We start from the raw sequence: 22,104 nt of genomic DNA on the forward strand, positions 1-22,104 counted from the left end.
TAGTCACACTGGACTTTGCAGACTCTGTCCGTTTCACTGGCTGCTGGACACCGTGACGTAATCACAGGTTTAGCAACCAGGTTTAGCAGAATGCTTTCTGAAATACTGCCGGTAAAAAAAAAAAAAGCCTCATGCCAAGAAGTGAACCTTACTAATGTATACCATAAACACAAAATAAATGATGCCATAGGGAAACCAGAATGCTCACTCACGATCAGACCAGTGCTTTTTACAGAAGTTTACAGCATGTGCAGCTGACTGTGATATCATGCCATGTGGCTTAAGTCTAACAGCAGCTTGCAGCTTTTATTTGGGGAAACATTCGTCCATTGAGCTCTAAATGTTTACTCATCTTGCGTTTCTGCTGCTTTTTATGTTAGTTAAAATTATGTTGGTTAACTGGAGAAACGGAGTGAGTGAGACAAAAGTGTTTGAATTTTGTGAGCCTTATACAGTTACATTTTGACCAGAATTGTGATTCTGTTGTGAAGCTGTGTTGCATGTTGTCCTAGAGAGTCTTCTCTCTCTCTCTCTCTCTCTCTCTCTCTCTCTCTCTCTCTCTCTCTCTCTCCCTCTCTCTGTGTGAGAGAGACTGACCAACCACCTGCATTGATGTCTGTTGATTTTGAATGTGTTTGTCTGATTTACTCTGTAGTTCTCTGACTGGTGACGATGGCTCTACCTGTATTCCCATCACAGCAAGCAATGTGGTAATTGTTGCCAGTCGAGACTCTAGTATTGACAGTAAAGCACGTGGGAGTAACAAGGTTAGTTTGTTGTGGCATTAGATTAAGGACTAGATTATACGTATGTAGTAGAGGATTTATACAAATGTATATATTTTTTTTACAGGTTAAAATACAGCCAGTGGCAAAATATGACTGGGAGCACAAGTACTACTATGGCAACCTAATAGCTGTGTCTAATGCGTACTTGGCATATGCCATTAGAGGTAAGCGTGCACAAACTTTGAATTGATGTCTGATTAATTCTTTGCTGCTTGTACTGTTGTGCAGCTGTTGATTGAAAAGCCTGTGAATTGAGCTTTGATTATTTCCAAAGCAGCCCTTTGTGGTTAAAGGCTGGGACTGAGGTAAAAATGTTTAAAAAAACAAAAAACCTTTTCTGATATTCTAGTTTTATGTAAGGATTTTTTTTGACAGCAACAATAATAACTTGTTCCACAGAGATGATGTTGAAAGCAAATGGTGGATTCACCTCGAGTGCACGCTCGAGAGACTGTGCTCAGATACAAATTATGCTCCTTTGTTTTTGTTCACTGAAGCTGTATGAATCAGTGAAGTATACGCTTGTTGCCACGGACTCTGGGGGTGTTTTTGTTAAACTAGCGACACGGCTAAACAATACCGATTGATGGTTAAAACCGTTAAAAATGAAACGCTTTGCCTTCAAATACATCCAAGTAACATGATTTTCAGTCACCACAGACACACCTCAGTACTGTGCAGTTCTGGGTGCAGTGGAATGTGCTGCAGAGTCACGTGACATTAATCCAAGTGAGCTGCTATAGAAGAAGTTCGAACTCGTATGATATTTCTGATACAGTAGGCTCCCCAGGATTTCTATGTACAAGCCGCTTATGCCTCAGAAAGTCTGGCACAATGCACAGGGCTAGATTACACATAATGTGCGATTTAAGGGTTTAGGGTGGAATTCATCTCCCAAGTTCTTTTCCAAAATGGAGAAACAAGACGCCATGAAATCAATATAAACTCTAAAACGGCTTGAATCATCAGTCTGCTTTAGGTAAAGAGTTAGCTTGATAAAGAGCAAAGCAATGCATTTACATAAACTGCATACACATCCACAATAAAGTACTTTGCTGTGGTTGGAAAAAAAAAGTCATCATGTACACTATATGCAGACAACTGCACTAACACCACATATATCTTAAGTGTTATAATTGTATTTTTCAAGAAAATATGTATTTATATCAATTGTTTGATATTCTTGCTAGTAGTAAAAAGACCACAGTGTTTATAAAATAAATGGTTTTGGGAAAATATAATATTCCCACTTAAATCAAATACAACTGATCAACCAAGCCATTTATAGTATTTGATATTGACTTGTGTTATTTTGCACCCAGCAAGGTGATTTTGACTTGCTCTTAACTCTCCTGTTCCTAGGTGCCAGTAATCAGTATATGGTACGGGTTCTGCGATTGGGCTCGACAGAGCGCACACTGCTTAAGGGTTTCACTGGAGCCGTCACAGACCTGGCCTTCGCCCATCTTGACTCCACTCTTCTGGGCTGCGTAGATGAAGCCGGCAACATGTTCATCTGGCAGCTCACCAGCCAAAACAGCAAAATCCAGTATCTTGCTCATAAAGCAGTAGTTATTTCTGACTATTTGCAGCCTAAACTAGATAAACTTGATGTGTTAGATGAAAGCCTTAAACTTTGCCTTTTATACCTTTTATAAAAGACATAGAAGTAAAGCCCACAGCAGTCAGCTAGCCAACGTACATCATTAAAGACACAGTATCAGAAGAGTGTGTGTGTATCAGGAAAGGTCCTATTACTGTCCTGTTGCCCCTTAACCATGTCTCTTAGAGATGAAGTGATTGTGCACGTCCGGAGACCTGATGACACACCGCTGAACTCATACCGCAGACTCATCTGGTGCCCCTTCATTCCTGAGGACAATGAGGAGAACCCAGAGGACTGCTGCCAGACGATAGCACTGCTGCATGAAGATAGGGTAGATATCGCACCCATTTATTCATTTGAATCTAAAATTCATGCTTTATTTTTTTGTACTTCCTCTTGACTAAGTGTCTCTTTCTCTTTTGCGCTATGCATCATAGGCTGAGGTCTGGGACCTTGACATCCTACGCTCTAGTAACACCACCTGGCCTGTGGATGCCACAGAGATTAAAGAGGGCTTCATCGCCATTAAAGGACACACAACGGTAAGCCATAATCCTCTCTTTAGTGCTCTGCTCCTGTCATAGATCATCTACTTGATGCAGAATTTACAAGATGCACTATTATGCAGATCTGTCTCAGTTATTACATAATTGTGTAACTGCAGTTATTTGAGCTGATGAGGGTTATTAAAGGTTAGATTTTACAATCTTATGTTTCTATATAATATGCATAAACAGTCAAAATATAGATGGAATATATATGGACATATTTTTATTGTAATAGACATTTTGATAAGCATGAGTTTAAAATTACTCTTACAGTGGAGGTTAAAATACTCTTTAATTTTCCTCATATTCAGTGTTTAGAAATGCCTGTTTATCTTTAATGTTGCTTTTGATTATTCTAAAATATGTGGTGATAAATTGAATAATTTTCAAGATTGTGACAGGTCTTCTTGCATATGTGGCTTCTTAGGCATTTAACATAACACTGCAAGATGCTAAGTGATTTTACTGGCAAATTAATTACATGAACAATTACTGAATTTGCATTTTTTCTTAATTTGAGGGTGCTTTAAAGGAGATGAATATTTGATTACAGAAAATGAGTCAAATAGGGCCGACAGTGTCTGTTCTGGAGCCTATCTAATTTAGTTCTTTATCTAAAATGTTCATGCTGAAATATATTGATATTTTGATATTTGAGATGGCTGTGATTATGGATTCAGCCAGGTTACTGGGTAAAATTGCCAGCAAGGCTCAGAGCACATGCAGTCAGGTATGAAGGGCTAATCCATAGACATAACTCAGAAACAAAAAGTAAAACCCTTGCTAAACTTTTTTTTTCATTTTGGTCAGAAATGTTAAAAACCAGACAGGAGCCTAAAATCAAGATGAAGTAAAATAAAAAATAATTACTTAAATGTGATCATTTTAAGGATGACCAGTTCTTTACAAATGTCAGCCTTCCCATGGAAACATATATTTTTTAATTGCTCTTCTCCTCTAATGTGTGCTTGGGTCAAGGATCAAACAATTAGCTTCACTTTTAAATTGGCTACTTGATGTCCATAATTGCTCCGATAAAATGTGTTCAGGAATTGAGTAAAAATGAGGGACACTGTGACAGAGGACAGCTCGTCAGCCTGCTATTTTGAAGGAGATTTTATTCTCATCATGTTATTCATTTTGTGGTGAAGGTTTAAGACCTGCAAACCATGCGAAGAGGGATGTGAAAATGTAACGATTAATAGTGGCTAAGAAATTTTTGATCTGATATGAGACAAGCCATAAATTTTTTTCTTGCAGGTAGTAGAAAAACCTGGTGTTTCACAGCTCTTTGTGTTTGTCTCTAAGTGTTATGATCAATAATATGATGGTATAACTGTAGAAAAAAACATTGTGGGATATTATTTTTGAGATTGTATAATTTTGTCACTTCTCGGGCATCTCTGCTGATCTCGGCTCAAATGCATATGGTGATTCTTATCATCTAGGATGTCCTTAGACATTGTTTTCTATATTTAGTTGGTCAGTAAGCTGCAGTAAAATTTGTTGAGATCCAGTAGGGGGTGTGGTGTAACTTTGGTGTAAGCCCTCTAACATGCTGTCTCACTGATTTCCTGTTTCGAAAGGAAAATATGTCAGCACACAAAATCAAATTGCTGCAGATTGGGGACTTTACTGATGTGCTTTACTGAAATGATTTTACTGATCTGTTTCTGTGCAGCGTATCAGCGAGGGAGCTCTGTCTCCAGACGGCACCGTTCTCGCCACAGCCAGTCATGATGGCTATGTCAAATTCTGGCAGATTTATATTGAAGGACAGGACCAACCAAGGTATGCTCATTCTTCAGGTATTCACGGATGTTGTCTTGGCAGAAAGGTTGCTTTTAGTAGTTTGTTGTGGTAGTGTTCTAAATCTTAATATCAGGAGTAGCTTTACGTGTTCTCGTTTGTAGTTTTCTCATGCTGTTGATGTAAGCATAGTTTTTGATCCAGTGGTTTGCTCTTGCAGTTCTAAAAGACCAGGCTGTACATCTCAGTCTCTTATGATTCAAATAAACTGCTTTTGACCTGCAGATGTCTTCATGAGTGGCAGCCACATAACGGAAGGCCTCTCTCCTGCCTCCTCTTCTGTGACAACCATAAGAAACAGGACCCAGAGTGAGTGACCATGCAGTCATTTTACACAAATCCTGAGTAATTCTAATGCTGGGAATTATTATCCTGGTGGAATGTTGAAGCAGGGATTATGATTGTGATTGATGGTCAGATACCCTCAATGTGTGTTTGCAGTACTTTTTTCTCTTTTGGGCTCTGTAGAATTCCGTTCTGGAGATTCTTAATCACCGGAGCAGATCAGAACCAGGAACTGAAGATGTGGTGCACAGTATCATGGACCTGTCTACAGACTATTAAGTGTGTTCTTTTCCTATAACCAAAGTGTTTAATATAATAATTTAATATAATAAAAAAACCGTGCATATAAATACTTTTCATTTTTGTACCAGTGAATTACATAGTATGCTTAAAAACATTTCTTCAAATGAAATTCTTGTGCACAAAAGCCATTGAATTCGATTTGATGAATATTCTCACCTAGTTCTATTATGTTGTGTGTTGCAGGTTTAGCCCTGACCCAGTTAACTCAAGTGTTCTGCCCAGTCTGAAAGCCAGTCTGGACCTATCTGCTGAGTGCCTCATCCTAACAGATGTGCAGAGAAAGGTCTGACCTTGTCCTTATCACACACTAGTGCAAAAACATTCAATTTAACCTGGCAGCTGGCAAACAGCCTGGAATAAAAAGTATTGTTACAAATATATGTTCTATATGCATTCATGAAATGCTAATCTCGTAATAACTGCCATAGATTTTGATTTGTTGTTTTTTTTATTATAGGGATTGTTTGTTATAATTGAATGTTTTGAATAGCAGACAGTTGTTTTGATTCTTTTAAACTTTACATTAGATTTAGGCTGAAAAAGCTGGGACCTGATTCCAGATCAGCCCTCTGACTGTGTGTGTTGTGCAGGTTCTGTATGTGATGGAGCTTCTTCAAGATCAGGAGAAGGGCCATGCCAGCTTTATGGCTGTCTCAGAGTTCTTACTCACACACCCTGTTCTGAGCTTTGGTGTCCAGGATGTTAGCCGTGCTCGCTTGCGCCACACTGAAGTCCTCCCTCCAGATGAGGAGAGTGAAAGCATGACCACAGGTTAGCTGCTTCTTATTGCTTGTTCTTGCTTTAAGTAATGTTGGTGGAGGTAAATGAACTTTATATTTATTAATATTTAGAATAGAAGCTTTTTGGATGAAGGATTTTGTTAGCGTGTAATCTCTATAAAGAGCAACAACCCATAGTACTTAATGCTGCTGATTTTATTTTATTTTATTTATTTATTTATTTTTTTTAAATGTGCGCTATTTTGCTAATAATTTTTTTGTTCCTCATAGAGGGAAGCCAGGGACCTCTGGAGTCAAAATCAGGAATCCAGATCAAGCTTTACTGTGTGCATACAAAGTGAGCTGATTATATTAACCATTATTTCCACAGAAATCCATTCAAATGATAACATTTTAGCTCTGGGCTCTTGCATTATGCACAATATTTATTGGACTGTACAGCCCAGAGCTTTGGCATGTATTCATGGATATTAATTACATACTGAGTTATGAAATGTTCACTGCATTTTGGCTGGTTTCCATTCCCCAGGTCCCTTCAGGATGTGCAGATCTGGTTCCAGCCCAATCAGGGTGCTGCTGCTGCCTCGCTGTTTTTGCCTACATGTTCTGGCTCTCAAGATGGCTTTGGTACGACTGCAGATTAATGGACGTACTATTACTTTTCCCCTGCATCTAACCACTAATCTCTCTCCTAATACCTGAGTAGCTCAGTTGCATGATTTTTTGTTCTGTCTGTGTGTGGTTGTGTAAATCTTGTTGGCTACTGTATGCCTGAGGCATTCACTCTGATTTCTGTGCTCCAGGCTTTGCAGACCCTTTGACTGATTTGAGCATGGATGTGTTGAGCTCAGATAAGGAATCTGGTGCGAGCGGTTCGCAGACCGACCTGTGTAAGATCCCTTCTCTCCCGGCTCCAGCTGACTTCCTGAGCCCCTCTGGCTCGACCATGCCCAAACTCATGACCCCAGATGCCTTCATGACACCAAGTGCATCTGTGAGCTTCTTATTCATGGACCTTTTTACTGTGTTGTAGCCTAACATGTTCTTTCTGTTGAGATGTTCCTTTACATTAATTAAACATCTTAATTTTAGATTTGAAAACATTTTTGTTAAATTGTTTTATTTGTCTGTGCTGTATGTGTTCCTCATCAGGTACCAGCCTCCCCTGGCAGCAGTGCTAGCAGTTTAACTATAGTAACAGCCATGAGCAGCTCAGACAGTGGTCCCAGGTTAGTCCCCAGGCTTACAGCCATAAAGGTTACATCTACAATTCAATCTGTTTAGGAAATGCTTTAAACAGTGCTAATTCAGTTTACACCAGATGTTTACATATTTACACAAGGCACCTTGGGTATCTTGAGTAAAACGCTGCTCAGCCTGGAAATTGCAGATCATTTGTAAGGTTGTGTCCCACCCTTGAGAGCACAACCAGTCTGATTTGGCAATTCTATAAACCATCCAGAACCTGCATGTTTGCATTTATTTCAAGCACTATTTTATAATTTGCAAACATAAAGTAAATGTTAAAAAATAAATCTTCGATGTATTTAAATGTGTAATATAATCGCATGTGGTGTATCCCACACACGTGTGCCAGGATGCTAGCTAGTTACCTTGTTACTACTTTTGATGTCTTGCTGATCATTTTAACAGCATGTTATATGTATATACTACACACCTAATTAACTGCACCACAGAGACCTGATGCGAGCTAATAAGTATAAAGGCATAAAGTTCATTTTAAAGGCATGAAGTTTTGTTTATTAACTTTTCTCAGAATCATTTTATTCGCTGCATGAGTTTACATGTATTCGTAATTTTTCTTAGTGCTTGGTCACGACACAATACATTTGCTACAACACACCCATCACAGATAACACAATACATTTACTATTCTAATGTCCCAATATTGCATGTTAAGACAATTTGGTAGACTAGGTTGGTTTTCAGTCGGTCTTATCAAACTGGTAGTGTTGTGTAGGGTCAGTTCCCCAGTCTTACAAGCTGGGGAGCCTCAGAGCTAATATTTGTCATATTTCTCCTTTTGGTCATCTATTCTGTGCTACCTATGTGAGCTGAGTTAATATTTAGCTTTGTGCCTGTGCTGCTGTTGCAGGGCTGCAGAGGACCTCACCCAGAGCCCTAAGCTGTGTACAGATGCAGCCAGTAGCAGCTTGAACCTCAGTACTAGCACTAGCAGCCCAAGAGCCAACTCCATCCTCATTTCAGGCCTTGGCGAAAACATCCAGGTACTTAATCCACCCATAACCAGCTACATAAACACCATACTACATGGAACGAATGGATAAGTGTTTTAAAAGTGTGATTGAACAGTAGTTCTCAGCACTCCAAAAACACTTATCTGGCTAGGTTCAAGTTCACTTAGGTTCAGATGAACAGGTAAAGGTAAACAGAATGATGCATATCAGTGCTGCAATAAGTATAGATAAGCAGAATACAGGTAGAGTTGAACAGCATAATGCATGCAATAAGATACAGTCTAATATAAACAATTATAATAAAGACAGATGATTTCAGTGAAGTGCAAGTACTTGCAAATAATTGCAGATTATGGCAGTAATATTACAGTACAGTGCCTTGCCAGTGCCATGCTTATGTTTTGTTGTCAGGAGGAAGCTGGCAGTTTAGAAGCTGAGTTCAGCAGTAGTGCAGCTGAAAGGGAAAAAGCTCTTCATTATTCTTTTTGTGAACAGCGCAGACTTCTAATTGGAGATGTACAAACAGTTCATGGTGGATATGAGAGGTGTTCTATGCCTCTCGCTCTCCACAAGCAATTTTTTTGATAAATGCCTGTGATGTTGGGCAACTGTTCCAGCGATATGTTGGGCAGTAGTGCCTTCTGGTCACACGACGAAACACTGCTCTGCTGTTGTACCATACTGTGATGCAGGTTTCTCTGTAGAGTTTTCATTTATTTATTATTTTTCTTTATCCAGTTCTTGGATTAAAAATTAATAGTCTTGACACACAGGCTGCAGGGCTAGACATTTGTCCACTTTTGTTAAAGATTTAGGTTTATTAAAAGTGTTTTAGTGATCCAAAGTGATTCCCATTAGAGTGCAAATTAGGTAGGAAAACTTGTAATTCAATTAAGTATTGTATTTAGATTTGTCTTTGAATCTAAGTGGGGAAACACACCTCCAACCCCGTTCCCCATTTGGCGCCCCCCATCCTTGCTCCGAGTTAGGGCTTCTCACATCCTCTAGTCCGTTCTTTCTTTTTCCTGCGTGAAGCCTCCCGGCTGTGTGAGGCGGCCTCCTACGCTCACGCTACGCTTCCCCTTCCCCACCCTCTATTTCATTTGCAGGTGCTACCTTCTCCAAACCCATCCATGTCCTTGGATCTCCAGGCCATGGAACCTGTGCTGCTGCCGCAGGCATCCCCCACTAGAGCTCGTTCCCCTGATGTAATCTCTTCAGCCTCCACGGCCATGTCGCAGGACATCATCCCTGAGATTGCCTCCGAGACGTTGCCAAGGGGGTTGGCTGAGGCCCGTGATCCCCTCCAGGGCCTGCAGGACAGCATGGCATCAGCAGCCTCAGCACTGCACCTGCTTTCACCTCTGGAACTGAGTGGAGGAGCATCTGGAGATGCTGAGCAAAGGCTTAGCAGCACGCCCTCATTGCTAGAGACAGCGCTGTCACAGGAAAACGCTGTAAATGCTGTTGCATCATCTTGCTCTGAGAGTGGTGCCAGCCGCAGCTGGCCTGCAGCACCAGATATCACACGTGAAACAAGGAACAGCCTGCGAGATAACGGCCTGGGAGAATGGTGAGGGGGGGCTCTGAAATGCTTATAATAATCTGCTTTATTGTTGCTGTTTTACAAGTAATCACTAGCGTTGCTTTTTGGATTATTTTTGAGAATTTTGATAAGGTCAGGTGACTGCTTATAAAATACTTTTGAAAAATTTTAGTAAATGACTGCTTATGAAAAAAAATGTAATCGCCATGATTTGTGGATATGATCTAGCTCTAGAGAGGACTTGAAGGACTTGCACATGTCATCCCCCTTCCACAGACGCACCTACCACTTAACACAGAATGACAGCCAGGATGCCAGTGCAGAGCAGAGGTATGCACCAGAGCAAACATTTTATACAGGAATTTTTAAGTATTATTTTTATTATGTTTTTTTTTTTGTTTTTCCTTGTTCAAATAAGGCTCTTGTAGGAAAATTAGTCACCTGTGTAAAAAAAAGAAAAAAAAAAAGAAAAAAAGTGAGTACACCCCTAAGTGGAAATGTCCAAATTGGGCCCAAAGTGTCAATATTTTGTGTGGCCACCATTATTTTCCAGCACTGCTTTAACCCTCTTGAGCATGGAGTTCACCAGAGCTTCACAGGTTGCCACTGGAGTCCTCTTCCACTCCTCCATGATGACATCACAGAGCTGGTGGATGTTAGAGACCTTGCGCTCCCCCACCTTAGGGTTTAGGTCTGGAGACATGCTTGGCCAGTCCATCACCTTTACCTTCAGTTTCTTTAGCAAGGCAGTGGTCATCTTGGAGGTGTGTTTGGGGTCATTATCATGCTGGAATACTGCCCTGTGGCCCAGTCTCCCAAAGGAGGGGATCATGCTCTGCTTCAGTATGTCACAGTACATGTTGGCATTCATGGTTCCCTCAATGAACTGTAGCTCCCCAGTGCCAGCAGCACTCATGCAGGCCCAGACCATGACACTCCCACCACCATGCTTGACTGTAGGCAAGGCACACTTGTCTTTGTACTCCTCACCTGGTTGCCGCCACACACGCTTGACACCATCTGAACCAAATAAGTTTATCTTGGTCTTATCGGACCACAGGACATGGTTCCAGTAATCCATGTCCTTAGTCTGCTTGTCTTCAGCAAACTGTATGCGGGCTTTCTTGTGCATCATCTTTAGTAGAGGCTTCCTTCTGGAATGACAGCCATGCAGGCCATTTGATGCAGTGTGTGGCGTATGGTCTGAGCACTGACAGGCTGACCCCCTACCCCTTCAACCTCTGCAGCAATGCTGGCAGCACTCATACGTCTGTTTCCCCAAAGACAACCTCCGGATATGACGCTGAGCATGTGCACTCAACTTCTTTGGTGGACCATGGCAAGGCCGAGAGTGTCAGTAGCAGAGTGTCAGTTCTTCAGTGTTGTCACATGAAAAGATATAATAAAATATTTACAAAAATGTGAGGGGTGTACTCACTTTTGTGAGAGACTGTGTATATATACACATATATATATAAGACTCCATCAGCCAATCCATCTTGTGGGAGATGCTTCAGGAAGCATGGGGTGAAATCCCATCAGATTATCTTGAAAAATTAACAGCTAGAATGCCCAGGCTGTAACTGCTGCGAAAGGTGTTTTTTTTTGATGAAGGCAAAGTTTGAAGAAAACATTCATCATTTCCATCAAAATCATTATTTTAACATTATCATGTTCTGTTCTTTTGCTCTATTTTCAAATTTCTATTCACAAATTTTTGAATTTGTGATCCTAAACTTTTGAGCAGTAGTGTGTGTATATATGTGTATATATATATATATATATATATAAAAATCTGTTTAATTAAAATATTTTATTTTCAATGATTGACAGTGATCATGATGATGAGGTGGCCAGTCTGGCATCATCATCAGGAAACTGTGGCTCTCGAGCTTCTCACAGACTGCCAGTGAAGGATTGGAAGTCCTCACCCCGTGGCTCACCCAAACTTAAGCGCAAGAGCAAGAAAGATGAGGGGTAAGTTGTATACAGTCACATGTCTCCTTTATTGTGTTGAGTTGCAGATATTGACTAAGTTGGAACGTGTAGCTTCTTCTCTGTGTGATAACTTTATCTTGTTTCTTTGCTAGTGATTCCTCACAGTCCAGGCATTTGGATAATCAGGTAGGGTAACTGTTCCTGTGCAGTACATAATATAGACTTAAGGCCTAGCAGTGGCTTTACATATTGGTGGCTTCACGCACGTTATAAAAAATATTTACATGCTGCACCTGACTGCACTCATACAGTTAGGGGAAAGTGCACATTGCAAACCTTTTTGCAAGATTGACCAATACAAGTCTGTCCGGTAACATTAAGTTTTGCTACCTCCAGCATAACTCGCATGGCTGTGAACTGTTTACATGTTTCTCTCTTCTTCCTGCAGATGAGCATGGAGGTACAGGAGGAGCTGCTGTTGCTGCTTAGGAGCCAACAGAGGGAGCTGGATGAGCTGCGGCAGAGCCAGCAGGAGCTGTTGCAGAGGCTCACAGGCCACATGGATGCTGTCCAGAGCTCCATAATGGCCCACGTAGAGCACGTCCTGCTCACACAACAGGAACAGGGACGTATCCTTCCACTAGAGGGAGCATGTCAGTGGGGTTTGTTGCTAAACAGCTTAGTGATAAAGACAAATCAGAGTTTGTGTGTGTTTGAACCTCCTTGGTGGAGCTTTGATACAGTGCCTTGCATAAGTATTCACTCTTTTTTTTCATTGACTATAAAGAAAGGAATAGCACACTGGAACTAAGATGGATTTAATTGGTATTGTATTGTCATGAATCTGCACACAGTAGGCCATAATTTGGAACTGAGCAGAAAAGCAATAATGTAATTTATGTAAATTATTCTGTTCACATTAGTATTCACTTCTATTGCCATGAAGACCCAAAATTAATTGTGAAACCACTTGTGATCCAGCTACCATCGTATTACTTGAATGTCATTAACGTGTGTGCAGCTAAAGTGTCAAATGAGCTTCATTTAAATACACTTCATTCTAGAAGGCTTTATACTGATAGAGAACCTGCTTAACAAATAGCATTATACAGACCAAGGAGCTATTAGAACAATGGGCCAGGCTTCTTAGATTCCAGTCAAGCGAAATTGTGCCGAGAGAGCCAATTATGAACTTTGCGGCAAATGTTTAGGGAAGGCCCACATATGGGTGTGATGATCCTGTGTCCACAGACTTTCGATCACATAGTGTACTTCAGTCTCAGTGTTTACTAAAAAGAATTTGTCCTATAACACAATTTGGTTTTGTGGATCATCATTCTGAAGAATTGTCTCTGATGGAATCAAAAACAGATGTAATGTTACTTAAGCAATATCACACATGCCAATATGCTGGATATGTGCATGGCTGTGAGTCATTTTCAGCTCTGTTAGTGAAAGTAGTGAGGTTGTGACTTCATTAACTACCAGAAATGATGTCAAGCAGCATATCATTTTCCAGCTGCAGGATACAGTGGCAGTAGTATATCATTACTGGCCCCGGTGCACATTGTGGTGCTGGGTTCTATCCACAATGTCTGTACAAATTAAATATAGTATTTGCATGCACACGGTCCTCACCCTGATAATTCTGGAAGCAGGAAACTTGGGTCAAAAGGATACAATGGATATAAAAATTCTATACACCTCTGTTGGCAGCTTTTTGTGATTTAAAAAAAAAAATGATACTGAGATAAATCATGGCAGGACTTTTTCCACCTTTAGTGTGAAATTACGTGTGATCAGCTGTTTCTGTAATATTTTCTTCATCATCTTGGTTTCATCTGACTGCTAAAGCTATGGTCTGCAAAGAGCTTACAAAGTATACATAGTGTCTCACTGTAAATCGTATCGATCAGGAGAGGGGCATAAAAGAATTTCCAAGACTTTAGCTGTACCATCAAACACAGTGGCCATCATTAACAAATAGAGCACCATAGTGACATCCTTTTTATAAAAGGATGGAGGCTAAAAAAGACCTACTGCAGCATTGAGCTGCAGGAATATCTGACAATTACTGATTAGTCTTTGCATATGGTATGTACTTCGGTCTGATGAGACCAGATGCAAAACCTATAATAATTCCAAAAGGTATGTTTAGTGCAACGAAAAAAACCACATTACCAAAAGAACACCATTCCCATGGTGCAGCCAGAACTGGGGCTTTTAACAGGGTGAAAGCTTCAGGTGTCTGTTAATAAGCTGAAGATAAAAAAGAATTTCACCTCCCAGTATGACATTGACCCATAGCATATATCCAAATCAACAAAGGAATGGCTTAACCAAAGATCATTGTTTTGGAATTAGCTAGCCAGCGGCCAAATCTGATTCTAACTAAAAATCTTTGGCGTGACCTGACGAGCACTGTGCACAGGAGATGCCCTTGCAGTTTAATGAATCTAAAATGGTTTTCAAGAAAACTGCGAAAATATCGCCAAGTCAAGGTTTGCTACACTTGACGCTCTCTTCGCCAAAAAGACGGAGTTTTGTAATAAAATGAAAAGGTGCTTCAACAAAGTAATAGTTCAGGGGTGTGCACCCTTATTCACCCACAAGGTCATTGTAAGTGTTCTGTTTTATTACAGGACTGTATAGACTTTTTATATCCATTGTACCTAATCACAGATGGCGTGATTCTCATTTTGCAAACCACCCAGAATAGACCAGAATAACTTCCCACATCAAAACCAAAAAGCACAGGTGGCAAATAAATCAACAAACATAAACTAACAAGTAATTATAATGCTATTGTAATAGTCTTCCAAATAGCGGCAGTAACACAAGCTTTTTAATGCCCATGAGCACTGAAACTAGTTATTGAAGTATTTTGTAACAAGGTAATAGACAACATTGCACTTAACCTTCCATTATTCATAATAAATTTATATCGCAGCCTTTGTTCTTCTTACCTGCAATGTCAGCAGTATTTATTGTAATAAACAACTACAATCCAACAAAGCTGTACAAACACCAGCAAAAATTCAACACTTTTAGCCAAAGCACAAACCAGTACACAGCAGTCAATAAATAATTCACAAAGGTAAAGATAAAGACATTTGTGCACACTGTGCTATTTTGTTATAGTTCCCCTTGTTCACAGCTTTGGAACACTACCAAGTAATTGGAAAGCCTTTACTATTTTCCAAATTCATTTGAGATCCATCCAATGGGTTTTCTATTTGGCGATATTGCTAATAAATGAAAATCGGCTCAAATAGGCACATTTCATGTAATGGAATGCCTTTATCCAGTTAAATCCGTTGACAGATAGTGTTATATAATGTTTATTTGGACTTCTTGTCAGGCTGTGAGAACAACCAGTGTTTTTAAAGAAATGATATACACCGATCAGGCATAACATTATGAGACCTATATACCGCCTGCCTAATATTGTGTTTGTTCCCCTTTTGCTGCCAAAACAGCCCTGACCCATGTACTGTGTATTCTGACACCTTTCTATCAGAACCAGCATTAACATCTTCAGCAATCTGAGCAACAGTAGTTTGTCTGTTGGATCAGATCACATGGGCCAGCCTTCACTCCCCAGATGCATCAGTGAGCCTTGGCCACTCATGACCCTTTAGCTGGTTTACCACTGTTCCTTCCTTTTGACCACTTTTAATAGATACTGACCACTGCAGACCGGGAACACCCTGCAGTTTTGGAGATGCTCTGATCCAGTTGTCTATCCATCACAGTTTGGCCAGTTCAAATCCTTACGCTTGCCCATTTTTCCTGCTTCTAACACATCAACTTGTCAAGAGGACAAAATGTTCACTTGCTGTCTAATATATCCCACCCACTAACAGGTGCCATGATGAGGAGATAATCAGTGATATTCACTTCACCTCTCACTGCTCATAATGTTATGGCTGATCGGTGTATGTTGTATTGACAGTCATTGCTATTTGCGATTCAATATTAGGGTCAAGTTATGTTTCACTGCATTATGAGATTGTTCTTCCGATTTGTTAGGTCTTACCTGCTTTTTGCGTGCTACAAATGCTCAAACACAAACAAAGATTTGTTTGTGTGTTTTTTATGATGTCATACTATATATAAATTAAATAAATCAGAGAGGAAGAGGTTGTGTCACTGCAAACTCCAATATGGATAAAAATGTGACATGAATGGAGTAATTTCTGGTTGTAAACATCTACCTATCTTTTCCAGTGTGCTGAGTGGCCTGAATGACTTATTTTAATCAATTGAAAAAAATCTCCAGGTACAAGCTAAGCTAAAAGCAAGCAAGGTAAAGCTAAAATGTCATAACAAAAGTACAATATTTCACTTTCTGAACTCATTTCATGCTGCTTTAATTCAAGCCTATGGCATTGGTACACTTGTGGCTCATTTTAATGTGACTAATTCTTTTTCATTAATGTTCATAAAGGTGAAAGCATAGGCTGAATTGCAGTTTTTATAAAATAAAAGATTCAGTCTGGTCTAAAGTAATATAGACGTTCTTGCCTCAATATTCGTGAAGGTAAATTTTTTTATGACACCAGTTAATGCTTCATTGATTTTCTGCACTGATTGGTGCTTGGACCTTGACTGGCTGCTGTGTCAGAGAGAACAATGGAGCGGGTTTTGGCAGAGGGACACAAACATAACCAACAGCTCCAGGAACACTTAACACAGCAGCTGGCTCACACCTTGGGCACCACTGTCTCAAATCGCCTGGACAAAGTGTTACGTGAAGAGATGAAGAAATCCGTTCCTCAGAGTAAGAGAGAGTTATTGACCATCAAAATGCAAAAGTCTACACAGTTAAACAGTCACGTCTAAGCTAATGTATGGCATATTATCCATATTTTTAATAGTTCTCAGCAAAGATGTTTTACACTAGTTTTTTTTAAAGCATTAACAAAGGATGATTATAATGGTGTTACTTATTCTTTGTGCTGCAGCCATAACGAAGAGTCTGGAACCGTTGACTGGACAGATGAGTAACGTTATTGCAGCCAAGCTTACTGCAGTGGAGGCCACACTAAAGGAGAATGTCACCAAAGTTGTTAAGTCTAAGGTCAGTTACTGAAATTCTGTGTATTCTCGAGCATGAACAAGGATGGGTGTTGCAGTTACCATGTTTTTACAATGGTGCAATATTGTTTATTCGAGTGAATAAACTAGATCTAAAACACCCAAAAGAAGTTTAAGCATGACATGCACTTTAATTGGTTAAAAAACATTTCACAATTTCAAATTTTTTGCTTTGTTTTGAAATTTTTTTTTGGCAGAACACTACTGACGCCATAGGCCGAGCTGCAGCTGAAGCCATGCAGGGTCCCATCCAGGCAGCCTACAAGGACGCCTTCCAAAGCATTGTGCTCCCTGTGTTTGAGCGTGGCTGCCAGTCCATGTTTCAGCAAATAAATGACAGCTTTAAACAAGGAACCAATGAGTGTAAGAATCACCAACACTAAACCCTTCCACTGAAAGCCATCTGTAACACAGGAACACCTGCACTGGGTCATTGTTGCTTTTTGCTTATTCAATAAAAAGAGAAATTAAGATCTTTTCGCATTTGGTGTAAGAGCTTGACATTTTAACACCAGAGTATGCTGCAACAAGTTACTGCTCAAAATTAGACAAAATAATTTTACAAAAATTAACACAAAGTGTCTGATTTCAAGGTTGTTGACTGTGATTAGATTATGATTGTTAGAAATTGATTAACATGCTGTTTATCAGTGAGCAGAGATTTGTTTAAACAGTATGGTCCAGTCCAACATTGTAAAAGCTGTTCTATGGTTTCATGATAAACCATATCAAGTACATGTGGGGGGTGTAGGGGTATGAAGTTGGTTGTTATGTGGATTAAAACGCAAGAACAGTTTACATGATTCATTATTACAAGTCCGGAAATAAGTATATCAGGGAAACAACCTGATTGCATCATGCATCTAAAATCCTGTAATCAGGAACATTACACAAGAGGTTTATTTTCTTTGTTCCATAAATGTAGCTAGTAGTGGCATTATAACCTCAGCAGACTGCAGTGACCCAAGATGATATTGGTAATCTCTCTTACTCCTAACAGACATTCAGCAGCTGGAGACACATGTCAAGAACAGGAAGCAGCGTGAGCAGGATGCTCGAGACCCTGTAATTGGTCAGCTGCAGCAGATGATTGATTCATTACAGACTTCCCAAGACCAGCTGGCCACCACAGTAGCAGCAAGTGTGCGCTCTGAGGTTCAGCACCAACTCCACATGATTGTGGGAAAGTAAGACGCATGCGCACACGATCACTCAGAAATCAGCTCTCATTAAAATTCCAGTGAAGCGTACATCTTATGAGTGCACTTTCTTCCTTTCTCATGAATATCCTGATTGACTTGATCCTTAAGGCGAAGCACAAATACTTTTATGCAGAAGTCTGTTTAAGCCTGGGTTTAATGTTTGCCAGTAAAGCCTGTTTGTCTTTCTCACAGTTCAGCTTTGTTATAATGTACATTGGTTTGAGGCACATGTTCAAATCCTTCCCTCTTAGTGTTTGTACTCTGGTGGCATTCAAAACAATCCACAATAGTAGCTTGGTACGAATTTGCTTTTGTATTCAACTAGCACAGCTTTAAGTAATTACAGCATTAGCCTTATGAATAATAAAGCAGGGATTCCATCTGGAGCCATTACAGAATGTAAATCAGTGTGATTTTTCTGCCGTTAAACTTGCTGTATTCTGCCGAGTACTCCAACTCTGACAAGGGCTGTCAGTTCGTATGTAATGTACTGAATTGATTGTTTTTAAACCAATGTTGTTTACATCAGTTAATCATTTTTGCTAATGACTTTAGTCCTGGTTCTGTCTGTATTGTCTAGAAATTGGCCTTTCCTGTAGAAACCCAATTTCTAACCCAATTTACACAGCTGCTACACAAGTGACAAAAACAGTTAGTGTTGTCATTACTTGCTTATAATATGTGACTATTCTTTTCTTTTACAATTTAACTGATTTGTTCCAGCCTAATTGGGTGTAACCATTGTTCACCATTACTGTTCTACCATTAGTCATCATGCTCTAATGCTCTTCAACCCAATACTATGTGCTTTGCAGTCTGCAGGATTCAATCCTGAGCCAGGTGCAGCGCATTGTCAAGGGCGAGGTGAGCCAGGCCATGAAGGAGCAGCAGGCGGTCGTCACTTCTAGCATCATGCAGGCCATGCGCTCAGCGGCCAGCACGCCTGTCCCCACCGCCCACCTCGATTTCCAGGCGCAGCAGGCCAGCATCCTACAGCTGCTGCAACAGGGCCAGCTCAATGAGGCTTTCCAGCAGGTCAGGATCATGCCATGCACATTCTTGCATACACACACACATGCTTGTGATTTTTACTTCATGAATGGTATTTTTATGAGTAAATGCTAGCACCAATTCATACGATAGTAACCGTAAACCTTTGAATTTAATATATAAATATATATATTTTTTTGTATTTTTCGATTTCTTTGAAAAATGAATTTGACATGTTTGCTCTGACCTATTTGTGGGCAGCAGCTCCACTTTTGGAATAAACACAGTTTTGTTTATTCAAGTGCTAGATTTTTTTCACAAATGTACTAAATAATTGTTAATATATGCTCGGTTGCTACACTATATCTTCAGTCTTTACCCTTTTTACCCTTATCTTAACATTTTCACTTTTTATAGTTGTTTCTGCTTGCATTAAGATGCTATGCAGCTGCCACAAGGGACTTCCCCTTCCTGTACCTATAATCATATAATAATATATAAGCATACACACAAACTGTTCATCAATAGTTCATTTCTGGGTTTTGTTCAGTTGTCTCAACATACAAAATACTCAAACTCAAGACTCAAACTTTTTCTGGAAGATGTAACAAATACGTGCTGTTTATTCCAGGCCTTGTCTGCAGCCGATTTGAACCTGGTACTGTATGTGTGTGAGACAGTCGACTCTCAGCAGGTGTTTGGCCAGAGCCCCTGCCCCCTGCACCAGGCCGTGCTGCTCTCACTCATCCAGCAGCTTTCCACCAACCTGGTTACACGCACCGACCTCAAGATCAGGTCAGTCTCTAAATGTTCTTTTCCTTGACAACCATGCGTCTGGTCAGTTATTCATAGGTGTAGCAGCACATGAATTCATGAAATTGTGCACACCCTGCCAGGGAACATCAGTTTATTGGGCGACTGAAAAACTCTGTAAGCTTGTATATGTAAGACCAAAGTAACCTTTCCATTTAATGGTGATTACAACCAGATTAGATGCGATAAAGCAGTAGTTTTCCCTTCTGCCTGGCAATTTCATCTGGCAATGACCTTGAACTGAGCGCCACTTGGCTGCATTTCCCAGGATGTGTTGAGCTGTTCTAAGTTGTATTTGTCTGAGCTCATTAATGCTCTCTCCAGGCAAGCCTGGGCTAGATATATGTGCAGAGGGAGAACACCCGGGCTCACTCTAGTCGTAGCCTAATGTTCCACTCACACACTGCCAGGTCCCTTTATTGCTCTTAAAAGCCTCTGATCGCTAAGGCCACCTCTGAGTTTTACTCACAAATGCTGCTGTGTGATATTGTCCATATGGTCATAGGCATTACACTGTGTGACATTTTCTAGCATGTACGCATCGCTGTTATTGAGGGCAGTTCGGCAATCCTGACAGTCAGTAGGGTCCAAAAGTCCAAGAGCACTAGTGAAAATGCTTCTGTTTTCATTTTTCATTACAAATTATATCTGAAAGCTTGAGTGAAAAGGAGAATCTTTGAAATATATTTCAAGTTTCAGAGTTTCTTGGTATTTGCTTCATCCTCTTTTTGCTTTAATGACAGTTTGTGCAAAACTTTATGATTCGTTTTAGATCATATCCATCAGCATGTCTTTTGAGCATATGCTTCAATAAAGGAGATTAAATAGAGATCTAGAAACAGTGAATCGTGAATAGTGAATAGAAATCTTGAATTGTAATTATGCCGGATATTGAATATTTACTTTCTTTGTTTATAATATTTAACAAATCTAAAAACCTTCTGTTTAATTCCAGACTTAAATAAAAAACAGATTTTCAGTGTGTGTTAAAGTCCTCCTGGGAAGTTTGTGGTTACACGTTGGGAAGTTGTAATTACAACATCAAGTGCATTCAAGTAACTTTGGTTGGAGCAAGATGGCGGTGTACTTCTTTTTAAATTAACTACAAAAATACAGCAAGGTTTTTTAACTTTTGGAAAATGGCACAATAACTGAAAATGGCTTCTGAGAAGTAAATGTTCAACTGTAGATCCATTGATTTTCTTACTGGCACACTCCTACCTTGGAAACTTTGAGCTGCTTGAAAATCCCTAGTTTCCCACTCGTAATTACGATTTTGTTGTGCCTTGAATGCACCCTTAGACCTTATGTACATGTTCAGGAGCCCATGTGGTTCAGGGCTACATACGTGTTCAAAATACAGTGTCGAGATTTTTGTGGTTGAAAATGAAAGAAAAAGAGAGAGGAAACATGAATACTCTACAGTTCCTGAGGTCTTGTGAGTTGCTCTGACAATTCTGCAAAAATAATAATAATTTACAGTCAGTACTGTGTGTGTCCGGTGTGTGTAGTCTTTATTGGCTGCAAATTTTCTACACAGGTAATACGACATCACATCTCAGCTTTAGCCATGAAAGTTTGACTACATTCTAGATTTCATACTAGAGCTGCAGCCAGTCAGGGGAGTGTGGGAGACTATCAGGGGTGGCAGAGTTTTAGTATTTTTCTCACTGACCAGACATCCTGTAGAGTTGTATCTTACAGAGGTCTCTGCAAACCTTTGGCCCTGCTGTGTTTAAGGCATTTCTTTCCGTGTTCTCAGCTTTGATGGGAAGCTTGTGAGTGATGGTCAGGTAATTTATTCTTGGGGAATTTGTATCATTACCCAGTTGTGCAGTTCTTTAGTGAGAGAACGCTAATTGAATGCAATGCGTGTATCTGTATATTTTAATGTCTGTATTTATCTGGCTTGTGTCTAGTTTATTTGGCAGAACAAAGTGCGGAAATTACATAATACACTGCACAGATGACACAAAACGCTAATAAAAATATGTATAGCAGAAGCCCCAGACTTTATTTATTTATTCATTCATTCATTCATTCATTCATTCTCTCAGCTACAAAGATGCATCGGACACAACTATGTTTCCTTCTGCAAGTAGCATTTATATTACAGGTTATTTAATTATATCACCTCCTTGCATAGGAGGGGCAAGAGAACACCCAAACATCATTCCCTAACAGGAGGGACTAAAAGCTTTTAAGCTCGAAGATTGC

General features: G+C 39.9%; 1 protein-coding gene across 1 annotated transcript in view; it reads left to right on the forward strand.

Annotated features, from left to right (window-relative positions):
* The window catches only part of edc4 (enhancer of mRNA decapping 4), a 28,511-nt gene that overhangs the window by 2,903 nt on the left and 3,504 nt on the right, over positions 1 to 22,104 (forward strand). The window contains exons 3-28 of the mRNA XM_058387970.1: positions 656 to 767; positions 853 to 952; positions 2,151 to 2,337; positions 2,578 to 2,725; positions 2,832 to 2,936; positions 4,624 to 4,733; positions 4,977 to 5,060; positions 5,220 to 5,315; positions 5,523 to 5,622; positions 5,930 to 6,110; positions 6,350 to 6,416; positions 6,609 to 6,706; positions 6,883 to 7,073; positions 7,232 to 7,308; positions 8,196 to 8,328; positions 9,408 to 9,871; positions 10,073 to 10,174; positions 11,678 to 11,821; positions 11,935 to 11,968; positions 12,231 to 12,411; positions 16,410 to 16,565; positions 16,750 to 16,865; positions 17,080 to 17,245; positions 17,883 to 18,069; positions 18,900 to 19,119; positions 19,706 to 19,869. Coding sequence (XP_058243953.1) covers positions 656 to 767; positions 853 to 952; positions 2,151 to 2,337; positions 2,578 to 2,725; positions 2,832 to 2,936; positions 4,624 to 4,733; positions 4,977 to 5,060; positions 5,220 to 5,315; positions 5,523 to 5,622; positions 5,930 to 6,110; positions 6,350 to 6,416; positions 6,609 to 6,706; positions 6,883 to 7,073; positions 7,232 to 7,308; positions 8,196 to 8,328; positions 9,408 to 9,871; positions 10,073 to 10,174; positions 11,678 to 11,821; positions 11,935 to 11,968; positions 12,231 to 12,411; positions 16,410 to 16,565; positions 16,750 to 16,865; positions 17,080 to 17,245; positions 17,883 to 18,069; positions 18,900 to 19,119; positions 19,706 to 19,869 — 3,723 coding nt within the window. The remainder of the gene's footprint in view (positions 1 to 655; positions 768 to 852; positions 953 to 2,150; positions 2,338 to 2,577; positions 2,726 to 2,831; positions 2,937 to 4,623; positions 4,734 to 4,976; positions 5,061 to 5,219; positions 5,316 to 5,522; positions 5,623 to 5,929; positions 6,111 to 6,349; positions 6,417 to 6,608; positions 6,707 to 6,882; positions 7,074 to 7,231; positions 7,309 to 8,195; positions 8,329 to 9,407; positions 9,872 to 10,072; positions 10,175 to 11,677; positions 11,822 to 11,934; positions 11,969 to 12,230; positions 12,412 to 16,409; positions 16,566 to 16,749; positions 16,866 to 17,079; positions 17,246 to 17,882; positions 18,070 to 18,899; positions 19,120 to 19,705; positions 19,870 to 22,104) is intronic.

Source organism: Hemibagrus wyckioides, linkage group LG04, assembly GCF_019097595.1.
Source record: "Hemibagrus wyckioides isolate EC202008001 linkage group LG04, SWU_Hwy_1.0, whole genome shotgun sequence".
NCBI classification, from domain to species: Eukaryota; Metazoa; Chordata; class Actinopteri; order Siluriformes; family Bagridae; genus Hemibagrus; species Hemibagrus wyckioides.